Source organism: Bos mutus, chromosome 17 (assembly GCF_027580195.1).
Source record: "Bos mutus isolate GX-2022 chromosome 17, NWIPB_WYAK_1.1, whole genome shotgun sequence".
Lineage (NCBI taxonomy): Eukaryota > Metazoa > Chordata > Mammalia > Artiodactyla > Bovidae > Bos > Bos mutus.
Genome location: NC_091633.1, coordinates 11,431,955 through 11,451,883, shown reverse-complemented (window position 1 = coordinate 11,451,883; position 19,929 = coordinate 11,431,955). Strand labels below are relative to the sequence as shown.

Genomic DNA, 19,929 nt, shown 5'->3' with positions numbered 1-19,929 from the left:
GCATTGTAGGCAGACGCTTTACCGTCTGAGCCACCAGGGAAGCCCTGTTTCTATAAGCAGAGAACAAAACACATATAGTAGAAAGAGCACAGACTTTGGAACTAGACAACTTGGTTCAAATCCCAGCTGTCCCACTTAGTCATTTTGTGATCTTGGACAAGTTATTTAACCCCCTGTGCCTCAGTTTGTTCACCTAAAGAGTGGGCATAGGGCTTCCCAGGTAGCACTGGTGGTAAAGAACCTGCCTGCTTATGCAGGAGACATAAGAGATGTGGGTTCGATCCCTGAGTCGGGAAGATCCCCCGGAGGAGGGCATGGCAACCCACTCCAGTATTCTTGCCTGGGAAATCCCACAGACAGAGGAGCCTGACGGGCTACAGTCCATGGGGTCGCAAACAATTGGAGATGACTGAAGCAACTGAGCATGCGCACAAAGAATGGGCATAACAAGAGTGCTCATCTCTTAGGGTTATTAGAATAATTAAATGAATTGATATGTGTAAAGCACTTCATGGGAAACAGATGGGGAAACAGTGGAAACAGTGTCAGACTTTATCTTTTTGGGCTCCAAAACTACTGCAGATGGAGACTGCAGCCATGAAATTAAAAGACGCTTACTCCTTGGAAGAAAAGTTATGACCAACCTAGATAGCATATTGAAAAGCAGAGACATTACTTTGCCAACAAAGATCCATTTAGTCAAGGCTATGGTTTTTCCAGTGGTCAGGTATGGATGCGAGAGTTGGACTGTGAAGAAGGCTGAGCGCCAAAGAATTGATGCTTTTGAACTGTGGTGTTGGAGAAGACTCTTGAGAGTCCCTTGGACTGCAAAGAGATCCAACCAGTCCATTCTAAAGGAGATCAGTCCTGGGTGTTCTTTGGAAGGACTGATGCTAAAGCTGAAACTCCAATACTTTGGCCACCTTATGCGAAGAGTTGACTCATTGGAAAAGACTCTGATGCTGGGAGGGATTGGGGGCAGGAGGAGAAGGGGACGACAGAGGATGAGATGGCTGGATGGCATCACTGACTCGATGGACGTGAGTCTGGGTGAACTCCGGGAGATGGTGATGGACAGGGAGGCCTGGCGTGCTGCGATTCATGGGGTCGCAAAGAGTCGGACATGACTGAGCAACTGAACTGAACCGACTGAAAGCACTTAAAACGTGACCAGCACACAGTAAGTACTACATGAATGTTTGCTGCTATTACTGTTGCTACTTGCTTGCATATGTTTTTAAAAAATATTTATTTTCTTTATCTGTCTGTGCTGGATCTTAGTTGCGGCATGCGGGACCTTTAGTTACAGCACGAAAAGTCTTAGTTGTGGCACGTGGAATCTAGCTCCCTGAGCAGGGATCAAACCCGGGGCCCCTGCGCGGGAGTGTGAAGTCTTAGCCACTGGACCACCAGGGAAGTCCCTTGCTTGCGTAGGTTTAAAATGTCCCTAGAAGGACATACAAGAAACTGACAACATGGGGGATGAGAACGGAGAAGCTGGGACAGGAGCGACAGTCCCACCGCTAACTGTATCTTTTGAATATTGAACAGAAATAAGTTAACTGCTCAATAAATGAATTAAATTAAAATCCAGGCTTCCCTGGTGGCTCAGTGGTAAAAAAAAAAAAAATCCGCCTGCCAATGCAGTAAATACGGGTTTGATCCCTGATCCGGGAGGATCCCATGTGCCATGGAGCAACTAAGTCCATGAGCCACAACTACTAACCCTGCACCCCAGAGCCCAGGAGCCACAACTCCTGAAGCCCCTGCCCCACCACAAGAGAAGCCACTGCAATGAGAAGCCTGTGCACGGCAACTAGAGAGTAGCCCCCGCTCGCGGCAACGAGAGCAAAGCCCATGCAGCAACGAAGAGCCAGCACATGCAAAAAAATAAATAATACAAATTAAAAAATAATAAAATTCAAAACAGAAGCAACAACCAAAATAATTTCCCCCGAAGGCTCTGTGTTGCCCATGCTGCTTGCTATGCCCTGGCAAGCGCCACCCCCCCCTCCCTCTGCCTGGCACCCTCACCCACCTCGGGGGTCCGCTGTAATGGCCTCCCTGCTCAGCGAGATCTTGCCTATGATGTCATCTTGCCTGCAGAAAGGCAGGCATGTGAGGGTCCAAGTCAGGGACCCCTGCCCCGCCCGTGGGGAGGTGGGCACAGATGTCAACGGCTGCGTGGACAGGCACTGTGCTTTGGGGTGTCCCGCCTTCCCTCAGATGCCCAGGTTTGGGTCCCCAGCACACACACCCCACTGTGTCCTCGTCCAGCACGTAGAAGGACAGATGGTGGAAATCCAGGGGCAAGTGCACGGTGTACTCCTCCCCCCAGAAGGGGCTCAGGCTCCGCCAGATGGTTGCTGTCCTGCAAAAGGGGCACAGGGGGCCTTTGGGCCACACAGGCAGCAGATACCTGGGGACACACACACACACATACACCCAGAGCTACTCAAACACAAATACAGCTACACATACACACTCACATAGACCCAAGAACCCAGATATAAGATACACACGAGTACACACACAAACCATAACACACACCCAGAGACCTTGACACACACATACACACACACATTCACAGGTACACCAAGGAAACCAGAGACACAAAGAGACACATGCACACACATACAGATACCAATATGCATCTTCAAAAATCTCTAGAAACATACAACTATGTGTTTCTACATACAGACAAGGGCAGACCCACACAGAGAAAACATTCACACGGATAACACAGACAAAAAAATGCCCAGAACATGGAGACACACACAGACACACATTCACATACACAGAGTGATACCCGGCAGAGATACACACAGAGGATCACAAAACCCTCACTAACAGACAAGACCCACAATTCGATTCATCCATTCATTCACTCCATAAACACTCACCCTGACTATGTGCCAAGTCTTGGGGCTATGGGAAATTAGAGGAAGAGGTGCCAAGGAGCCACCCCCACAGAACTCCCCCAGCAGAAAGGGGCTCCCTCCTGAGCCCTATGACACAGTGAGAGAAGTCCTGTGATTGGTTAGGCCAGCGGTGCCCACTGGGCTGAGGATGGGAGGGGTCAGGAAAGGCTTTCCCTAGGAGCCAGTCAGGCAAAGCAGAGAGAGGATAAAGACAGTCCAGATGGCTGGAAGAGCATGTGCCAAGGCACTGAGGCAGGAATTTGAGGAACAAGAAGATGGTGGCTGGGAGGCAGGAAAGTGTGAGGGGCCAGGAGACCATGAAGTCAGCAGGGGCCGGAGCACTTAATCAGCAAGAGGGAAGCCCAGAAGGGTCAGGGACCAAGACAGACCCAGAAACAGATACACACCTCTTCACCCCAACACCTCTGCAGATGCACTGCCCTTTACCCAACAGCAAAAAGAGAACTCACTTTGCCCAGTCAACACACACTCAAGTTGACAGCTGCAAAATTTGGCAAACACACCTGCCTCTGCCTTCTTCCTTCTGAGGCAGAAGGCAGATGGGCCCCCTTCAGGGTAAAGCGATTGGAGACTCATTCCCTATGGACCAAAACTCCAAGACAATAGCAGGACTATTAAGGGAAAGTCCGGGCCCTGCCCAGACCACATACTCCTCATTCTGGAAGTCAGGAGACCTCTCTGACCGCTCATGCGCAGGAACGCTCCTTGGAGGTCAAAGGGGAGTGATGTTAACTAAGGCTGGGCTACCCACAGGCCTCTTCAGTAGAGTCCATCCTGGCTAAGAGATGCGTCCACACATGGAAGGATCCTGAGATACGCTAAATGCGCACTGTGAGCCAGGTAAATCAAAATGACTGGTCACAGAAAACCTGAAGAAATGCCCATAAAAGTAATTCAAACTATCACAAGGGCACAACTCAGGGACTCGCCCTCTGAACCTGCCCTTATGCCTATCCACCACACATACTGTACGCTCTGCCCTCTTAATACTTGACTTGCTTCACGACTTTCCATCTTTGTGGGAATTCTTTTCTGCAAAGCCCAAGGGCCAGGGCCCTTGTCACTGACCAGTGGTCTAGTAGATGAGCATCTGGTGCTCTCACCATCACAACCTGGCCTCAATCTCTGGCTGGGAACTCAAGCCCCACCTAGCTTCTGCCACACTCTTCCCCAGTAGAGTGTGAACATGGACACGCACACACACAGACCAGGGCCACTCCATCAGACCGACCCTTCTTTCCAAACGCTTCCGTCCTACCCAACCCTCTCTCCAATGGAAGTCCCCCCAGGCTCCCCAGCCCCTGAACTTGGAGGGTCCTCAGAACCCAGAGACGGGGAGACAGCGGCCTGGGGTCACACAGAAAATCAGTCTGTGGGCTTGGGGGTGGTGTCACAGAGTGTGGTAAGGGGGCAGGGTAAACACAGAGAGAGTGATGGGGGATAAACACACAGATCGGCTGGGGTGCTGCAGGTTGACCCTCCCCCACATGGGCTCCCTGCCCCCAGCTCCCAGCCCATCTGGACCAGAACTGGCGCCAGGAGGATCCTGAATCCTCCGTCTCCATAGGAACCGAGGCTTCAGCCGCCCGCCCACCCACGCCCCTCAGGCCTGCGGGGGTGAGAGCTGTCCCTCGGCCTGCGGGGGCGGCAACCAAGCCCAGCCCAGCCGAGACTGGCTCACGCAACCAGACATCTTCACATCCTCACGTGTTCACAGTGGTGTCTGTGTACCCAAATAAGCAGGCATCGGTGCACACATGCATGTACATGGCAGCCCACGTGTGCACACACACATACACACCCCACACGCTGGTACACAATGTGAGCCTCTGAGTCTGCACACCCACAGGGACACACACCGGTGGTCACGGGCATTCACACCAGCCCTCCAACACATCCCCACATACCATACACACTCACATGCGGGTCCAACTGGGCACACATGCACACACACACCAGTGCCCGCAGCACCCAGCAGGCCCAGAACTAGCCAGCCCAGCCAAGCGTGAGATGCCCGCCCCCAGGAAGGCGCAAGCTGGCAGCCGCTGAGTCAGCCCCAGGACGCGGGCAGGGACATCGTCAGGGCAAGGGGGAAGGTGGCGGCCAGTTGGTGGGACTAGATGGACAGAGGAGCCAGCAGGCCCCACCATCCAGGCCTGTGGCTGGGGCACAGAACACCCAGCAACAGGCCAGCGAGTCCATCCGTGGGGTAAGCGTGCCCCCCAAGGCTCTCTTTTCAACGTGGATCCTTACACCTGGACTCCCCCGTCTCCTTCGCCCCGTGCCTGGCTTCTCCCCGCCTCACCTGGCCACAACTTCGTCATCCACTTTCACGATACAGTAGGGGTCACTGCTCCCCGACCTGCAGAAGGAGAAGGTTTGGGGAGCAGGCTTGAGAGGGTAGACCGGAGTGGGGATCCCAGTCCACCTTCGTTTTATAGATGGGGGGCAACTACAGCCCAGAGAGGATAGGGGATTTGCCCAGGGTCACACAGCAAGTCCAGTAGAGGCAGGACCTCTGGGGACCAGCAGACCATGTCATGGCTGCCCAGCAGCCACCCACTGCGTGCCTGACCTCCTTGAATGGGCCCAGGGCTTCCACCCAGAGAAACAGAACACTGAGACCTGAAACCAGAACATGTGGAGTCCTGGGCCCAGGAAGCCCAAAGCGCTGGTCCAGAGCCTGTGTTCATCTGGTGAGTCATCCCTGGCCTCAAGCTTGCTCACTGTGGAACCCCAGCAAGTCCTCGCCCCTCTGTGGGCCTCAGTTTCTCTGCTCTGTAAGTTGGGTATAATATTTCCACACACCTCTTAGGGCAGGTGAAGGAGCTAAAGAAGCTAATGCATGGTGTGATGCATCACAGCTGACCCCAGAGCTCTTCCCACAGACACCTGAACCCCACCCTCAGGGTATGTGCTGCCCCCTCCATTGGGAATTTCCCTGGGAGGGGACGCTGCATAGATCAGCCTTCAGTGGGGATGGACCTCAGTGGATGCTCTCACTGCAAGCACAGACCAGGGCAGCCAGACCTCAAAACTCAGCCAGTAGGAGACATAGGCTGCATCCCCTCAAGCAGCCATGAGACATTGACCAACCAAAGCCAGTTCTGTCCCCCCATTCATAATAAGGGTTACTAGTCCATCCCAAGATGGGCTGCAACCCCTCAAGTAGCCATGAGCTATTAGCCAAACAAAGCCAGTTCCATTCCTCCTTCATTACAAGAGTTATTAGTCCATCTCAAGATGGGCTGCAACCCCTTGAGTAGCCATGAGCCACTGGGACAACCAAAGCCAGTTCCATCCCTTCTTCATAATAAGGGTTACTAGTCCATCCCAAGATGGGATGCAACCCCTCGAGTAGCCATGAGCCATTAGCCAACCAAAGCCAGTTCCATCCCCTCTTCATTATAAGAGATGTTAGTTCATCTCAAGATGGGCTGCAACCCTGTGAATAGCAAAGAGTCATTGACCAACCAAAGCCATCCCCCAATTCATAATAAGAGTTACTTGCCCATCCCAAGCTGACCAGGGTTCCTCATGACTTCCCCCACCCCTGCCTGCATCCCATCACACAGGCTTCCCTTGTCTTCCACCAAGCTCAGTCCAGCCTCAGGGCTTTTGCACTTGTTGTTCCACCATTCTAAGACACCTACTCTGTTCTTGAATGACTCCATCTTTTCATTCAAACCTCAGCCCCAAAGTCACTGCCTCAGAGAGGTGGTCCTTGATGACCACCATCCTCCGACAGTGGACAGTGTAAAACTGCCCTCTGATCCCTCTGAGCACGTGAAGTCATCTTGCTCCCTTGTTTCTCTGTGCTTCGTGTCTGTCTCCACAGCTCCCTGCCACTTCTGAACACTGAGACCCTTGGGGGAGGAGCTGTGCCTCCGTCCCCCTCCCTCCACAGCCTGGCAGAGTCGGGATTTGAACTCGGGTCTGTGGGGCTCAGCATACATGTTCCCAACCAATGCCACCCGCACTCCAACTCAAGATCCCTTTCCCACATGGCCCCCTTCCCCAGTACTCCAGCCCCCGCCCTCTCTCTTCCATCCTGTCTCGGTTCAGTCTGTCACTGATCCACAAATGCCTCGGGGATTCCGGGAAAGAGGGACATGGCACCAGGAGCTGCTCCAACCTCATCTGCTGGCTGAGCCCTCCGCGGGCCGCAGTTTCCTCTTTGGTTGCTTTCCCTCAGCTCCCTCTGCCGAGTGTGCCTTCATTTCCCCATCTGCTCTCCATCCCTGAACATCTCAGTCTAGTCGCCAACCTGTGCCTCCACATTCCTCTCTGGCCTCCCTTCAGCATAATGCCCCAGACCTCAGTTTTCCCATCTGGATCTATTCCAAACCCACTGGGCTGAGTAACACTGGGAGCCTCAGTTTTACCCTCCGGATGCCCATGGCTGGGTGTCACCCCCTCCATCTCGTGTCTCTCTTCACGTCCTCTATCCCTGAGCCTCTTTTAGGCAGGCTCCCATCCCTTGGTTTCCCCAACAGCAGATGTAGGACAGACAGGCTGGAATCCACTAGAAAAGGGCTGGGAGCCACGCCCCCTCCTGTTCACCCAGCCTGACCCCTGGGCCCCTCTGGGAGCGGAGCACGTCAGCTCCGGGACTCTGACGCATGAAGGCCTTATCAGACTTCTATCAGGTAAGGGCTATGGTGGCGGAAGGGGGATGCCCCCTCCAGATCCTGGATCTCTCCAGACCTTTGGCCTCTCCCACGGTCCCTGCCCCTCCTCAAGTGTGGGAAAGCCGGCCCCTGGACCATCGCCTACCCAGTCTGCTTGGTGCCTGGTGTGTGCATGCTAAGTCACTTCAGTCGTGTCTGAATCTTTGTGACTCTATGGACTGTAGCCCTCTCCAGGCTCCTCTGTCCATAGGATTCTCTAGGCAAGAATACTGGAGTGGGCTGCCATTTCCTTCTCCAGGGGAATCTTCCCAACCCAGGGATCAAACCCACATCTCTTATATCATCTGCATTGGCAGGTGGGTGCCTGGAAGCAGTCAGTATTCAAATTCCAGCTGTGTGACTTTGGGCAAGTGACTATGCCTCTCTGAGCCTAAGTTTGCCCATTCATAAAATGGCAGTGCCAACAGGACTCTGCTGCTGCTGCTGCTGCTAAGTTGCTTCAGTTGTGTCCGACTCTGTGCAACCCCATAGACGGCAGCCCACCAGGCTCTCCCGTCCCTGGGATTCTCCAGGCAAGAACACTGGAGTAGGTTGCCATTTCCTTCTCCAATGCATGCAAGTGAAAAGTGAAAGTCAAGTCGCTCAGTCGCGTCCGACTCTTAGCGACCCCACGGACTGCAGCCTACCAGGCTCCTCTGCCCATGGGATTTTCCAGGCAAGACTACTGGAGTGGGTTGCCATTGCCTTCTCCGAATAGGACTCTAAGAAGTGTTAAGCACAGGACCTGGCCTGTAGGAAGCCTTTGACCACATATAGCTGCTATTATGAATGACAGAAATAACTCAAATTATCAGCTGAGGCCTCCTCCAAGCCAGGGTTGGAGCCCTCTCAAACCTGGGGAGGCTTCAGAAAGATTCTGGGCCCTCTCCCTTAGGAGAGGGGAAAGAGGACATACCCCCTCTAGGAGTCCCCATGGGCATGGAGATCCCAGCATGCTATGAGGGAGCCCCTCTGAGAAGGGCACCAACAGCTAGGGAAACTGAGGCAGGCTGGCGGGATCCCCAACTGGGACCTAGTCACTTCCCCCTACCCTGGTACTGGGGTGAGGCCCACCTAGAGCTCACCTTGGCCCAGGAATTGAGGGGAGGAGGGGCAACCAAGAGACTCAGGGATCAAGTATGAGCCAACTCCCTCCCCAAGAGAAGCAGAGGGAGCCCCATGAGCCGTGTCTGGGTCTGAGGAAAACACCCACTGCTCCCTCATGGCCCTCACTAAGGACTGGGAGAGACTGGAGCACCGAGAGAGGGAAACCCATTTCTGAAAGGTCTCCCATTATCAACTCCCCAGCAGCTGCCAGGCCACGTCATTGCCTCAACAGTCCCAGAACTGCTAATGCTCAGGGGCTCTGAAAGAGCATCTCAGAAGAGGGGAGACAGGGGGCTTGTCCAGATGCTGCATTGGCACAGCCAGCGAGCTCTCTGCTTTCCCCAGATGCTTGTTTTAAGGGTCACTGATGAGGATGGGGGCAGCTGGAACTGCTCTAAGGAGCTTCCCTGTTGGCACAGCTCCAGGACTGGGGAAGCGGAAGGTTCATGAAGTCAAAGGCAGGATACCCTCCTCATTGGGACCCCCAGCCGGAGGTGTTAGGGCAGAGCTGAGTCCCAGCCTGTGCAGAGGCTCAGAATCCACATTCCTGCTCCCCCTGGCCCCGGGGTAAATCCTAAGTGGTTTTTCTACCCTCACAACTGCACGAGGCTTGCAGACTCCCTGTCCAGGGTTCCCCTTGCTCAGATAGGAAATTCAGACCTGGAGAGGATCAGGTTCAAGGTCATAGAGTCAATGTGCTGTCAAGGATCCCACACCTGTTCCAGGTACCCACACCCTCAGAGCCCCTTCTGGGCTCCAGGCCAAAGCAGGAGGGGGACCCCCTCCCTCCATTCTGCTGATTCAGCAACTGCTGACTCAGCCCGGAGGGAAGCACAGTCAAGGACTGGTACTGCGGGGACCCCACCACCTGGCTGGGGAGGGGGCTGCAGGGGGAAGTTGGCTCTTCAAGCAGCTTAGCATCAGGGAAGGCCCCCCACCCCGGGCTGGTCGCTGCTGGCTGAGGAGCTAAGGGCTCTGGGTCCAGAGGAACGTTTCCCCCAGGCCTGGCCAGTGGGCCACCTGGTGACACTCTGCAAACCTAAACGCCAGATGCTCGCAGAGGAATGCTGGGCCGCCTGGATCCCAGGCCCTCTGGGGCCCCTTCCAGGGTTCTCTGAACCGGTGCCCACCCAGGCCTGGAGAAACCCCACCTCCAACACCTGCCTGGACTAAGGAAAGGAGCCCTCCACCCCTAAACCCCCTCCCCAGCTCTGACAGAATCTGATCCTATAAGCCCCAGGGCTGAAGCCCTGGAAGACCCCCTTTAGTACATCCCAGGAACAAAGACACCCCCTTCCTGGCCACTGGGCGGGGCATCTGCTGAGTCTGAGTGCCCCCTCCACCAGGAGAGCGATGGGCAGGGGGCCTTTCGCCCCGTGACTGTGGATCAGCCCCAGTGTTGTTCTCAGACAAGAACCCCTCTCCCATTTCACCGACTTGCCCTGGCATGCTGAATGGGCGACCCCTGCCCCATCCATGCTCGGCACGCCCCTCATCCCCGACTGGCCCCGGGGGTACTCACACATCCTTGGCGGGCAGCGCCCGGCCCTCCACGACGCGGACGTTCAGGGAGCTGCTCTTGGCCATGGCGCCCTGCCCCAAACTTTCCGACCAGGAGGGCGCCCGGGTTCCAAGGCTGGACCGCGGCAGGGAGGGCATCTACATGTCACCCGCAGAGAGCCTGGCACCCTCTCTCGGAGTCCCCGGGCCACCTACCCGAAACGCGCGGGTAGCTGGACGGGAGGTTTCCGAAGGAGGAGAGAGGATAGTGACCGGGGAGGGGGCGCCTCCCTCCCCGGACTCTACAGGTAGGAGCCGGGCGCCGAGCTGGCAGAGCGCGCGGGGGACACACCGCCAGCCCTTGCCTTCTAGTCTGGCGCTCTTGGTGGGCAGGCGGGGCGGGCGGGGGGTGGTGGGGGCGGCCCAGGGCCCTCCCCGCAATCCCGCCTCCCGCGGGGTCCCCCTCCCGCCCGTTCCCGGGCCACCCTCGCGCGCCCTCTGCCGGCACCCCAGCCAAGCGTGCCAGAGCGCACCCGCCGCGGAGCCCCGGGCGCGTGGAGGCTGGGACTGCCAGGTGGGGAGCGGCCCACGGCCATGATGGGCGTGGCGGCAGGGTCCTGCTGAGTTGGCACTGGGCACAGAAGACACAGTGTGTCGCCTGCCTGCCCTGCTTCCAGCACGATCACACCTCTCCGGCTCTCCCCTGCCTGCCATCCCCGCACCGCCTCCTCGGTCCGACCTCCTTGCGCCGTCCCGGAGCAGTATCTGAGATCTTCGGGAGGCGTCGCTAGAGAAAGTCACACCCTCCCTGGGGGTCCTTTCAGAGTCCAGAGAGGGAGGGGCCTCCAACATCCCCTTCCATCTCTTTTAGATCCCAATTAAATCCAGACTGTGCGTGCGGCAGACTTCACGTCACGGGCTGGCATTGCGGGGGAGGAAGCTGCGGCCGGAGGGGGAGGGGAGGGCTTGACGATAACAACCACCACAGCGACGATAAAAAACCATCTCCAAGTGTTTGAACACTTACTGTGTGCCAGGCACTGTTCTAAGCGTTTTACACGGATTATCTCATCTTCCTCCTCCTCCTCATTGTATGTGCTACTTACTGTTGTACCGGTACCCCCATCGTACGGATACACAAACTGAGTTCAGAGGGATTAAATAGCATGTGGAAGATCTTACAGTCAGTAACTGATTTGCCTTTCTGAATTTGAATGCTGACTCTGCCACTCGGTAACTGTGTGGTCTTGGGCCAGTCACTTAACCTCTCTGAACCTTGGCTTGGCTTTCTCATCCGTTCCTATGTGATTATAGTATCTTGTTCACAGGATTTTGAGAGAATTAGATGAGATAAAGCAAGTAGGAAGGAAGCAGGTACAGGTGTCAGAACACCAACAGGCACATAAGAAGCTTTTCAGAAAGTGTTTGCTATTATTGTCCTTCAAGGCAGAGCTCAAATATCACCTCCTCTAGGAAGTCTTCCAGGATGGCCTCTCCTGCCAGGCAGAGGTTTTCTTTCCTTTTTCTCTGCTCCTACAGCTCCAGGTTTGTCCATTTTTTGTACATCCCATGAAGTGAGATAATGTGACCAGAAGGGCCTGTCCTAATACACACACTGTCTCTCCCCATGAGTTTGTTTAGCTGCCTAAGAGTTCTCGGAAGGGCTGGCTATGAGCCTAACTCACTCTGATCAGTTCAGCCCAGGGCTGGGCACCAATGGGTTGGCTCTATTTATGATGTTCCGGAAGGAACACCCAGACCGGCAATTCTGGGAGGGCCCCACCCAGCCACAGGAGCAGTCCATGACCTGCTTCCCTATCTCCCTCTCTGACTTCCCTCCCTGACTTCCCACCCAGCACCCCAGCCAGGCTGACGAGGAATTCATATCCTTGGAATTCTATCCCTGGCTGGCCACTGTCTGGTGAGTCCTCCAGCTTCCAAAGACTGAGCCTCAGTTATCCTATCTGTGAAATGGGCCCAGCAGAGCTGACCCCAAAGCTTAAAAGTATTGCAGCACCCTTCAACAGGGTCTGAAGGGTGATGCAGGGTTGAATTCAGAGCAGTAGTATCCCCAAGGGAGTAGTTTAAGCCCTCCTGTCATTTTTATCAGTCACCCCAGATCCTTACTAGGGGAAAATGGTACTTGTTATATGACTGCTACTTCAAGACAGATGTCCTGCCTCTCCCCACCTTCCTCACGTAGGTGGGAGCTTACAGAGGAAACTTTTTCTTCTGAAAAAGAGATCTCAGGGTATCCAGCCCCCAGGGACTCTTGATGGAACATAAGGGTGGCCCTAGGGGCCACCTGAGATGCCAGCCAACCCACCACCAGCCATCTCAACCCATTTTCCAGAACTAAGCAGGGAGTCACATTCTGCTCCCCACAAATTCTCAAATTCCCCTCATCTCCAGGACCCTGGGGTGGGGGGTGGTTACAAAGGCTATGGACTGTGCCAGCCAGGCCTCTGGGGAGGAAACTCTGTCACCTTTCCAGTATCCGGCATCTGACCCTGCCACTTACCTGGAGCTGTGGCCACAATCCCTGTACTTTCCAAATGGACTGGCCACCTCCTGTTGTTCTGAGAAATTTGATCTGAAACTGGCAGAGGGTTTGAAGTCTCCTAGGACAGCTCCTGTCAAGGAACCAGAGGGGGAACAATGGCCCAGAGAAGAAATGTGACCTGCTAGAGGCTACTTAAGAGAGAAGAGGGCAGGCTCCTGAGTGCCCAGGCCTGGGCTGTCATGTGGGAAGGGTCTCACCTTTCTCACGAGATTGTTGTACAGTTAATCAAGTTGTCTGTGTAAAGCACTTGGTATCATTCCTGGTACACAGCAGGTGCTCAAGGAAAGATCAGCCACTTCCCCTTCCTCTGACCATTTTCAAGACAAACCAATCATCATTCTTGCCAACTCCCTATATAGTCTAGCGCCCCTGGGATGCATGTGCTTCATGAAGCCAAGCAGGAGGAGATACTGAGCTCAGGATATTTTTTAATATTTGTTTATTTTTGATGTGTTGGGTCTTAGTTGCCCCACGCAGGATCTTTTGTTTCAGCCCGTAGGCTCCAGAGTACATACTCAGTAGTTATGAACCATTAGCTTAACTGCCCTGAGGCAGGTAAGATCTTAGTTCCTGGACCAGGGACGGAACCCGGGTCCCCTGCAATGGAAGACAGATTCTTAACCACTGGGCCACCAGGGAAGTGCCCTGAGCTTAGGATTTAAGAGCAGAGGTTTTAACATCTAGCCAACTTGGGACTGAATCCTGGCATCTACACTTATGAGCTGGATCCTCTTAAGCAAGTGAGTTACCCTCTCACTGCCTCAGTTTCCTCACCTGTAAATTGGGACTAATACTAGAGCCCACCTCATAGGCTGGGTGTGAGGACAGGATGATTAAACATCAAACATTCAGCTCAGCCTGGCATACAACAAGTACTCATAAGTATTATGACCATCATGGAACCTCCCGATCCCACCACTGTGCCTGACATTGAGCTCCCCTGGGTGACTGAGCTCTGAGGCTGGGTCCTAAGGACATGGCTGGGGCAGAGTGCCAGGCCCAGCCCTGAATTCCGGGGATGGATGGAACGGCCACCCTTCAGTGGATTGTGGTCACGCAATCTACACAATCCACTGAAGTGTAGATTCGGCTCTGGGTTGCTGAGCTGGGGGAATCTGAGGGTTTGCATCCCAGCTGAGAAATCTGATAGTGAGATCCCAAGGCTGGGCTCCTGCACCCCCGGTGGGCCCCACTGCCCAGGACTGGCTGAGTCCCACCCTTGCATCTGAGATGCTGGACCTGGGGCCCAGGGAGGCTCACAGACACCCGCCCCCCTCATCTTAGAGTGGGGATCAGGCTTCAACTCAAGCAGGGGGGTGCTGGAGGCTGCTTCTACTGGCTCCTTCAGAGCCGGCCATGCCCATGCCTTTCCAACCCTGTGTTCAACGATGCCATATCTGGAACTTAAATCAACCACGGTAGGAGAATTTGCACCGTGGAAATCAGCAAATAAACCCTGATTTTTTTTTCAATTTGAAAGTCAGTTTAACAGCACACTCCCGGGCCCAGGCTGTCTGCATGGCTCTCTAAAAACTGCTCCTGAATTCAACACTTATTAGATTTTACTCACATTCCCCCTCACCCCACACTGTCTTTGCCCCGTCTTTCCACCAGGAAAGTCTTTACATTCCTTTTATGATCTACTTCCTGGCTTAAGTCCCACAGATTCTATTAAATAAATATTAGGAGGGGTGGGGTGAAATAAAGTGCAAACAATGTTAGAGCAATGTCGTGAAACACTACAACAGCTGTTTAAAAGAATGTTCTCGAAGACTTAAATGACAGAAAAAGTACTTTAAAAAAAAAAAAAAGCAAATCATAGAGAATTCCCTGCCAGTCCAGAAGTTAGGACACCATGCTTTCTCTGTCGAGGGCCCAGGTTCAATCCCTGGTCTGGGATCTGAGATCCCACCAGCTGTGCAGCATGACCAAAAACAAGTAAACAAAAAAATCAACTCATGAAGAATACACAGTATATACAACCATATATAAGCATAAGCATGATGCTTATAGTATTGATGCCATAAAGTATTTTATCTTTTGGTTTTTGGCAGCAGCACGTGGCATGCAGGATCTTAGTTCCCCAATCAGGGATCAAACCCATGCACCCGGTATTGGGAGCATGGAGTCTTAATCACTGGACCACCAGGGAAGTCCCCATGAAGTGTTTTATACGCATAAAATTCTTTTCATATATATAAGATGTTTAGATATTTTATATATATATATAATTCTTTTCTTACTTAACAAATGTGCATTGGGCACCTACTATATACTAGGCAGTGGAAATACAGTGAGGTACAGACAACCCAGCCCCTGTTCTCTTGGGCTCCTAGGAGGGTGATAAGTAAGAGGCAGCCAGGAACAGACCTTCAGTAGAAAGCACGAAGTGTCACATAGCCGATAAAGCATGCATGGAACTGGAGGGCTTTCTTCGGCATAATGACATGTGCTTCTTTTTAATCAGGAATTATAATCAGAAAATGATTCCCACTTCTGATCTCTGAAAGCCCCGCTGCCCCGCTGTGTGTGTTGTAGCTCTGCTTGCAGTCCCCGGGGAGCCTGGCCGGTGGCGCAGAAGGCAGCAAAGACCAGCCCCCCTCCCCACTCCCTGCCGGTTGGCACTTCTCTGTGACCTTGGTCTCCTGTTCTCTTGTTCTGTGGTGATTTACTTACTGTCTTATCTCCTAAATGTCAGGGACAATGTCTGATTCATGCGGTACCTCCCACACTACTTGGCACATAAGAAAAACTCAAAACACACTCTCTGGATTAAGTAGAACTTGATTCTCCTGGAGGGCTGGAACCTGGCCTCTCTCCTGTGATATTGGTCATATTATTATTTACTTCCTTTCTCCCCACAGTGCCTTCGCCTTGCCAGTGCACCACCTCGCTGCTGCACCCCCAACCTCCGAGCGGGAGGCAGATTCCTGCTCTGGCTCTGCAGACCTGTGTGTCTCTAGATCTCAGTTTTCCCGCTGGGAAGTGGCTCCATCTCCTCTGAGGCCAAGATCAGGGCAAGGCGGACCAGCCCCGGGCCAGGTTGCGGGTGAGGAGCGTGTTCTTTGTCTCAGGAACACAAAGTCCCGTTTGTGAGTGCCCGGCACGATTCTGGGCAGGGAGCCACGTGGGACAGGAGGCGACACTAGGCGGAGTGGGCTGGATTTCCAAACCCCCATTTGCGGGCTGGCTGCCGAGGAAGCAGGCCACCAAGTCCCCTCCTCCCACGGCCAGAAGACAAGGTGTCCGTCTGTCAGGCCACACTGCGGCTTCCTTCTTCCTCAGACCTACTCCAAAGTGCCCCTCCCCTGGCCCCCTGCCTTGGAATGGAGAAGTAGGAAGGGGGAGGCTGACCAAGCGTGAGACTGGGGGTGGGGGGAGTGGATATTTCCAGAGCCTGTGGGTTTGTGGCCAAGAGCAAGGCCAGCTGAGAAGCTGTGTCTTGTCCTCTGTCGCTCAGCAGCCCCACTCTGTCCCCTAGGACATGGGGACAGAGACAGGGAGGGGGGGGTTCTACCTCAGCACTGTGACAGGGGAAAAACCCAAAGAGGGAGCAAAGCCAAAAACTCCAAAAGGAGGTGGGAGCAATGCCCCCATTTAACAGAGAGGAATGCTGAGGCCTTGGCTGGGGGTGGATCCACCAGCCACAGAGCTAAAGCCACAGCTCCAGACTTCTGAGGACTAGTGTTTGTGTAGGGGCTGTCTCCCCGCCTCCAAGCCAGAAAGTTCCAAACCAGAGATGGGTTATGTCTCTATAAGCAAACCCCAGGGCCCTGCACCTCTCAACCTTTGTGTCCTTGGAGGGGTCACTTACCTCCTCTGAACCTCCGTCCCTTGTCTGTCATTTCTAGTCCAGACACTGCCTTTCCGTGGCCCTATGCAGTCCTCCTGAGAGAGGCTGTTTTTTTTTTTTTTTTTTTGCTGCGTTGGGTCTTAGCTGTGACACACGGGCTCTCTAACTGTGGGGCGTGGGCTCAGTTGCCTGCAGCATGGGGGATCTTAGTTCCCCAAGCAGGGATTGAACCCGTGTCCCCTACATTGGAAGGTGGATTCTTAACCATTGGACCACCAGGGAAGACCCCAATCAAATTTTACAATACAGACTTTTGTTCTCTTCTAGGCAGGGCCATATCCTCCTGCCTCAGGACTTTTGCATGTGCTGTTCTGAAAACTTGGAATACCTTTCTTCTCCTCTACTCACCCCTTCTTACCCTTCAGGCCTGGGTTCATGTGTCACTTCCTCAAGGAGGCCTCCCTGGCCTCCTCCTTGCACTCTGCACCTCTCCTGGCAATCCTATCAGAGTGTAATGATGTATTTACAGAGTGATTTATCTGGCCTCCCCATTAGCCTCTAAGCCCCATGAAAGTGAAAGCGTTAGTCACTCAGTCCTGTCTGACTCTTTGTGACCTCATGGACTGTAGCCCGCCAGGCTCCTCTATCTATGGGATTCTCCAGGCAAGAATAATGGAGTGGGCTGCCCTTCTCTAGGGGATCTTCCCGCCCCAATTGAACCCGAGTCTCTGGCATTGCAAGTGGATTCTTTACCATCTGAGCCACCAGGGAAGCAAGCCCCATGAGGACAGGTTTTCTCTTATCCACTGCTGTATCCTCACACAGTGCCTGGCACATAAAAGGTACTCCATAAACATTGGTTAAAAAAAACAAAAACAAAAAAAAACCTGTAAAAGAAGAGAAATTAAGAAGGGAAGGAGGCACACCAGCTTCAGGATGATGGTATCCTCTGGGGAGGGAAGGAAGGGAATAGGCCTATGGAAGGAAAGATCCAAAAAGGGGCTCAACTTGGGACTTCCCTGATGGTCCAGTGGCTAAGACTCCTTGCTCCCAATGCAGAGGGCCAGGGTTCAACCTCTGATCAGGGAACTGAGATCCCACTTGCTAAAGATCCCAGCTAAAGATTCCTCACGCTGAAGCTGAAAGTCCCCCATGCCGCAACTAAGACCCAACACAGCAAATAAAATACATAAATATTTAAGTAAAAAGGGCTCAACTCTCTCTGGAGTGTTGAGGTTAAAGAGGATGGACTCCACTTCCAGATGGCCCGAGTTCAAAACCCACCTTTGACTTGATACCACAAGCATACTCCATAAAAGAAAATGTGACAGATCGGACCTCATCCCAATTTAAAACTTTACAAAAGACCATCTGAAGAGAATGAAAAGAGGAGCTACAGACTGGGAGAAGATATCCAACAGAGGACTCTCTGGAACATCTCGATATATATCTAGAATATTCAGAGAAGTCTCAAAATTCAGTTAAAAAAATCCAATTAGGACACAGGCGGCAGACAGGAACAGATATTTTGCTGAAGAGGATATACAGATGGCAAAGAAGCACATGAAAAGATGGTCACCATCATTAGCCAGTAGAGAGATGCAACGTAAAACCACAGTGAGATATTGCTACACACCAATCAGAATGGCTAAAACAAAAAATAGTGATGGCCATGAGGATGCAGGAAAAAACTGGATCACATACGTTGCTCCTGGGAATACAAAATAGTGCTGCCATTCTGGAAAAGAATATGGCAGACTCTTAACGCGAAAACAAACAAAACCAAACAGGCACTGGCCATATGACCTAGCAATTGTACTCTTCGGCATCTATACTGGAGACATGAAAACTCATGTTCATACAAAAACCAGGAGAGGAATCTTCCCTGAGGCCTTATTCATAGTAGCCAAAGACAGGAATCAACCCAAAAATCCTCCAACATGAGTGATTTCTTTTTTGGCCCTGCCTCGCAGGATCTTAGTTCCCCAAGTAGAGATGGAACCTGTAGTACCTGAAATGGAAGCTCGGGGCCCATTCCTAACCACTAGGCCCCCGAGGAAGTCCCATAACGTGAGGTACATCCGTCCCATGGAATGCTACTCAGCAATCAAAAAGAATAAACATCTGTAACAAGCAGCATGGATCTCAAGAGAATGATGTTGAGTGAAAAAAGCCAATCTCAAGCGGTTACATAGCATATGATTCCAATTGCTGTATAACACCCCTGACATGACAAAATAATACAGCTGGAGAACAGATGAATGGAGGTAGTGGTTAGGGAGGCAGGAGGGAGAGGATGGGTGCAGCTATAAAAGGTTGGATTGAAGCACCCTTGTGATGAATGTTCTGTATCTGGACTGTGGCAGTCACAGGAATCGACATGTGATAAAACAGCACAGAATGAAGGAATTCCCTGGTGGTTCAGTGGTTACAGCTCTGACCTCCCACTACTAGGGGCCCAGGTTTGATCTCTGCTCAGGGTACTAAGATCCTATAAGCCTCGCTATTTGGCCAAGTAAATAAGTAATTTTTAAAAATTGCATAGAACTAAATACACGCGCACACACATGCACACAAACAAGTGCATATAACACAGGGCAGTCTAAATAAGGTGGGAGGATTTTAATCAGTGTTCGTATCTGATTGTGATCCGGGCTGTAGTTGAGCGAGATGTCACCACTGGGGAAAACTAGGTGAAGCAGTATGGCCTCTCTCTTTTTATTTCTTAAATGCACAGGAATCTACAATTGCCAGTAAATAAAAAAGCTGTATCCATACAGCTATCCATCTTTTAGAATGACTTTTACAAATGTAAAACTGACAGTCCCAACTGCTGGCGAGGAGATGGAGCAATCCAAATTCACATGCATTGCTAGTGTGCATATAAAACAGTGCAGCCGCTTTGAAAACCAGGTTTGCAGTTTTTTGTACAGTTAAACATGCACTTACTATATGGCCCATCTATCATACACCTACGTATTTGTGCAAGTGAAAGGAAAGCTTCTGTTTGCACATAAGCCCTGCACGTGAACACAGGCTATATTTATAATTGCCCAGAATTAGAAATAATCCAAGTGGAGGACAAATAAACAAACTATAGTATGTTATCAAATACCACTCAGTAGTGAAAAATGCATGTCAATATGCACACGTCAGTATGAATGAATTGCAGATGAATACGGCTCTGTGGAAGAAGCCAGACTTGAAAGGCTGATCATGCATACAAGTCCACTGAGGATATTCTGGAAAAGGGAAATCTACAGGGAAAGGGAACAGGTCAGTGGTTGCCAGGGGCTGAGTGAGGACAAAGTGGATTATAAATGGACATGAGGACTTCGGGGGGGTGACGAAAAT

At 52.5% G+C, this 19,929-nt stretch overlaps 1 protein-coding gene across 1 annotated transcript in view; it reads right to left on the bottom strand.

Moving 5' to 3' along the window:
- The window catches only part of RASAL1 (RAS protein activator like 1), a 33,106-nt gene extending 22,138 nt beyond the window's left edge, over positions 1-10,968 (bottom strand). The window contains exons 1-4 of the mRNA XM_070386081.1: positions 10,242-10,968; positions 5,248-5,304; positions 2,258-2,371; positions 2,039-2,100 (exon numbers count right to left, since the gene is read on the bottom strand). Coding sequence (XP_070242182.1) covers positions 2,039-2,100; positions 2,258-2,371; positions 5,248-5,304; positions 10,242-10,378 — 370 coding nt within the window. The 5' untranslated portion in view covers positions 10,379-10,968. The remainder of the gene's footprint in view (positions 1-2,038; positions 2,101-2,257; positions 2,372-5,247; positions 5,305-10,241) is intronic.
- Between the last annotated feature and the right edge of the window lie 8,961 nt (positions 10,969-19,929).